The 5,123-nt window shown below is 34.2% G+C and overlaps 1 protein-coding gene across 1 annotated transcript in view; it reads left to right on the forward strand.

Moving 5' to 3' along the window:
• The first annotated feature begins 358 nt into the window (after positions 1 to 358).
• Positions 359 to 5,123, forward strand: part of LOC118744865 (probable serine/threonine-protein kinase DDB_G0282963) — a 122,974-nt gene continuing 118,209 nt past the window's right edge. The window contains exon 1 of the mRNA XM_036478252.1: positions 359 to 1,280. Coding sequence (XP_036334145.1) covers positions 1,279 to 1,280 — 2 coding nt within the window. The 5' untranslated portion in view covers positions 359 to 1,278. The remainder of the gene's footprint in view (positions 1,281 to 5,123) is intronic.

Genomic DNA, 5,123 nt, shown 5'->3' on the forward strand with positions numbered 1-5,123 from the left:
CGTAGAGAATCTGACACAAATTAATTGCAAATTAATTACTGATTACCAATTAATAATTTGCATTTTTGTATTAGAAATTGGGTAACAGTTAAGGCTTAAATTGGTGGAAAGGTTCTTAATTAGCAATTAGGTGCCTGTTTGAACATAGTATTAAATAATAAATACTCGCCGCTAAAAGTACTCGTTTTATTCGATTCAAGGCTAATTAACAAGAGAATCAGATTTTTTTTATGGGAAAGTGTTTTTGGGAAACTCACTGTAAAAAGTGTCTTTAAAAATTCGATTTTTTTTCAATAATTGCAATTAATTTTTTTTTTATTACCTTATTTTTATTTTTTTACCATCCCTATAGCCAACTGAAAACAATGCATATCGAAAGAAGTCATCATCAACAAAAGCACAAAAAATACAAATAATACGATGGAAAAGAGTGATTAGAGCTAGCTTATGCGGAAACGGCAACAACAACGAGAATAACAACAAAAAGAGAAGTAACAAGCGGCAAACAACAACAACAAACCACAACAGAAAAATCATCATCAGCGAGTGGCGACAATTAAAATACACAAACAGCAATAAAACCAACACTAACAATAATGAGAACTCTTCGAGGGCAGTCTCGGCATTGTTGTGGCCATGTCAGCAACTACTAAGTTACATACAGCAACAATTATGCCACAATGGTTGCACTGCCTGCCCTAACTTCCCTCTGTGAAAGACGTTTAAAATGCATGCAACATATAAAACTTTGCCACACTGACACAAATGTTGCAACTATAGCTAGGCCAGCTGCTTTGCACGCAGCTGATGGCAGATTGTGAAGTGGGTGGCTGGTTGCGTGGAAATTGAATACACATTCGTCGCAAAATTTTAATTGTTATTCATATTGCATTGTTGTTGGATATTTTGTTGCCTTTTGATTGCTGTCGTTGCATTGTTATTGCCCACGAAGACGACTGCGTAAACATAAACTTTTCTGTTTTTATGCTGCTGGTGTGCGAAATTGTGTGCGAAAATTCTCTCTGCACACAACCGACACATATGTACATAAGTATATATTTTGCCCAGCGTGGAACGAGTGAGAGGGCAAAAACCTATGTCAACAAATGAGTTAATAGCAACATGAACAACAGCAATGAATGCTAACTAACTTTTACTGGCAATGCAATAAAATAATAATTTAATCAAAAAGTTTTAAAATGGAACAAAATAAAATAATAGGGTTGATGAGAAAGCTAAATGCAAAAACATCTTTAGCACACTGTTTTCGCTGAAAGTATGTACGTATGTATATATGCATGAAAGTACATGCATATGCAGGTATTTACTAGGGTGATTGACTCGGGTTTTCCAGACCGATTTCCACTGTTTTTTTTTTTTGGGAAATTCTATAGGCGGCTTTTTTTGAAATCTTGATTTTTCGAATATCGAATAAACCGGTTTTTTATTTCATCCAAATCTTGACTTATCAATAAAAGTTTTATGTTGTGCAACAAATTTCCACCTAAATTTCAAACCTTTTTCCCGGAAGTGTTTGAATTTTTCTGAATACACAGTTTTATAGCCCAATCAATTTTAGTCGCCAAAGGTGTTGCGGTTTTCTTCCATATACAAATAAATTCAGTTTATTCATTATATGGAAGCCAATGCGACAAAAAAAAAATCTAAAAAATTAACGGTAATTCGTAGCCACTTGAAATTTGCACATTATCAGACTAAAATTGCAGGGGCTAAAAAACTATGTACTCAAAAAAATTCTAACACTTCCGCGAAAAAAGTTTCAAATTTAGGTGAAAATTTGTTACACTTTTTTGTAGTTTTCTACAAATTGTTGAACTCGGGTATATATGGGGTTTGTCTGAGAATGAACTAAATTTTAATTGAAAATTCTTAAAAATAAATAAATAAACATAAGGGGCACACAATATCACTTGGAAATGGCGTGCTATAGATATGACCGATACTGTAAGTGTAAGTAAGAAAAACATTGATTTCCAAGAACTCCATACCATTTCTTCGAAAAGTTGTTTTTTCCCATACAAAAAATATGGACAACTTTGAGCGCTTTGAGCGAAACAATTAATTTTCTTTCCATCTGACCATATTAACCTTTTTCAGTTCAAAAGCTCCAATTCTCGTAACTTTTACAAAATTTAAGTGGCCAGACTACAACGCCATCGAAAAATTGAGAGCTGTGGTCAAGAGAGAATTAGAGTAGCACAAGCGAGCTCCGAGTAACATGGAAAAGCTTTGGAGGGGAGTAAAATTATAATGGGGTAATATTCCAAGCGAAATCATAGAAAACTCAGCAGAGAGCATTCCCAGACGTATGAAAATCGCTATTAAAAACAAAGGAGTCTCCACAATCCTCTTGATATGAATCTCCTAAAATCCCAAAACAGAAACGTTCAAAACTGAGTGAATAGAGTTGCCTTGCGTTTTTGCTGTGAATCGCTTGTTTCTTTTTAAAGTTTACTTTTTCTGTATACATAATAGGCTTTATTCCTTAGATAATAGGGAGCAATTGCTGAAAATTTCAAAGCAATCCGCTTATTATTAAAAAAGTTATGTTACTGTACATAATTAATAAAATGTCTACCTTGCACACGGTTTTGATCGCCAGTGTATAACAATATTACAAAATCAACTTTTATACATTAAAAGTAGAAATATGCGAAATGTTAGTTTTGTTTTACAGTTTTTTAATTTTTCTTTTAATACAGTTTTACATAGCTTACGTATAAGTATCTACATACATGAAAACATAAATAGCTAAGGGTATTACATTTTTCAAGCTATCGGAATGGACGAGATTCCGAGCGGCATAGTACATATACTGGGCGGTTGGTAAGGAAAAGTTTCCAAGCCGCCTCTTCTCCATACCATTTTACCGGCAGGCGATCTGAATGGACGAGATCCAGTGTAGCGCTAACTGAAACGATGGAAAGGACTAGTTTTCATTTAGTGAATAAATTAACTTTTAATTCCTGATTTAACTTTTATGAACGATCTTAGTTGAGTAAACAGGCCTTGCTCGAATTAGTTGACTGCCACTGTATTGCCCTGTAGTAAGGCAGTCATTTTAAGGCACTCTACGTTGCTCATACCAGAAGGTGGCCCATTTGTCCGGTTAGACATTCGCAATGTTTAATATGTACTTGAATAAATAACAAACACGCATACATACCTGCATACGCATTATGTAATATGAGTGTGCAAACAATATAACAACAACGGTACGCTTTGCGGCCGCTGAAGCTTAAATATAGTCTACTTTTAGGCGCAATGTGAATATTTTAGCACACATGAATACTAGCATTGTAATCATTTGTTAGCCTCCACTGTATATGTTTATGCAGTCGTGTATGTATGTATGTGTGTTTTTTAAACCTTTTAATTGCATTTTCTTTCCAGAGTCACATTTTAATCGTTAGCAAACAAGAGATATTTTCCGTGAGTAAAGCTAAACATATATGTTATGAATATACACCTAAATTTATAGGGAGAAAAAAATAATAATTAAATAAATTAAATAAAATTCAACAACACCTAAAATCGCTTAGTCGGTTATATCGCCAGTCAAAAATTGCTTGCAGTTGGGGAAGACACTGATTGTTCATAAAGAAGAATTAATATTGCCCTCGTTAGTGTGCAACCCATCGAATGCCTCTTTAAAACGTCAACATCTGTGTTACTAGTAGAACACACCTTCTCTAACTCTGCCATCATTCCTTGAAAGAGGCTCTGAGAGGAGAATTATTCACTGCAATCCAGCATCGATATGACTCGTTCCTTTTCATAGGTCGATTTACTTATTCGATTCTAGTAATGGCTGCAACATTTATTCTCTTGGGATGCCACGTATCTGCCAGGGTAAATAAGGGTAGATAAGTGTACAAATGTTTCGACAAATAGTATCGAATAAAAACTGTCATTAGATCCATACATATTTAATACGGGTCGTATCTGACACATTTCAGCGTCTGCATTAAGCGTAAGTACGTATGTATACGCATATTGCACACCACCTTCAAAAGAGGCACAACTCAAAATCAGATCCGAACATGTAACTGATTGTGGATGGTACAAATTCAACGAAATTAATACAAAAACAGGTATAACAGTATTTTTCTAGTTATAGGGTAAAATCATGAAGAAAAAAATATTTGAATTAATTGGAGAATCGATTTATGCAAAAAAGAAATCGACCTACATTTTTTTGAGTTGTGCCTCTTTTGAAGATGGTGTGCGATATGTACATACTTACATATATTAGTTTCCTTAATCAGAGGCCAATGCGCGGGAGACAAGCACATACAAACAAATATACATCTGTACATATGCACAAGATCTAAATATAAAGTAGGGTAATGCATTAAGTGAAGAAGAAGAATGCAAAAAATATTGCAGAATGAACTTTGTGCTCCATTCCACTCCAACGAGGTAATGCGAATGTCCCAGTGGCTGTGCAACGACGCCAATGCAAGAGCCAAGTCAGACAGTCGCCTACTACATAGACTGAACAAGTGGAAAAATTGATATATTTTCATTTGCATATATACATATGTATGTATATGTGTATTTATATAAGTATATTAAAACTTATGTATGTACATATGCAATGCCAAACGAAGCTCCGAAGTAATTAAGGAAATATTTATACTCTTGGACATATTTTTCGAAGCGGACTAAATATTTGTTTTACACAAAAGAAGAAGAAGAAGAAAGTCTCAAAGCGTACGCTTGCATGCATTTTTGTTTGTTCTTATTTTAAACATACATATGTATGTACATGTGTGTGTAAATACCCAGAAATAATCCCCATTGCAATGTTAATGCAATCGTTAAATAAACTGTTGATTCCTATAAATTTTAGTTTGAATTAATTTTGCCATGACATTGCCGCAATGCCAACTAACCCAACAGACCACAGTCAACTATCACCCATCAACAACCATCCATGACAGACAGTGTTCGATGTCCCCATAACAACTATATGTTAGTACATAGTATGTATAGCATAAATAAAACCAAAAAAAACACTATATAGTTAACTAGCGAAATACTCAAACATGAAACAATCAACACAGAGCGTCTGCTTAATTAATTAATTCGTAAGCATG

The sequence above is a fragment of the Rhagoletis pomonella genome, unplaced genomic scaffold (assembly GCF_013731165.1).
Source record: "Rhagoletis pomonella isolate Grant_MI unplaced genomic scaffold, Rhpom_1.0 Rhpom_scaffold_00008, whole genome shotgun sequence".
NCBI lineage: Eukaryota > Metazoa > Arthropoda > Insecta > Diptera > Tephritidae > Rhagoletis > Rhagoletis pomonella.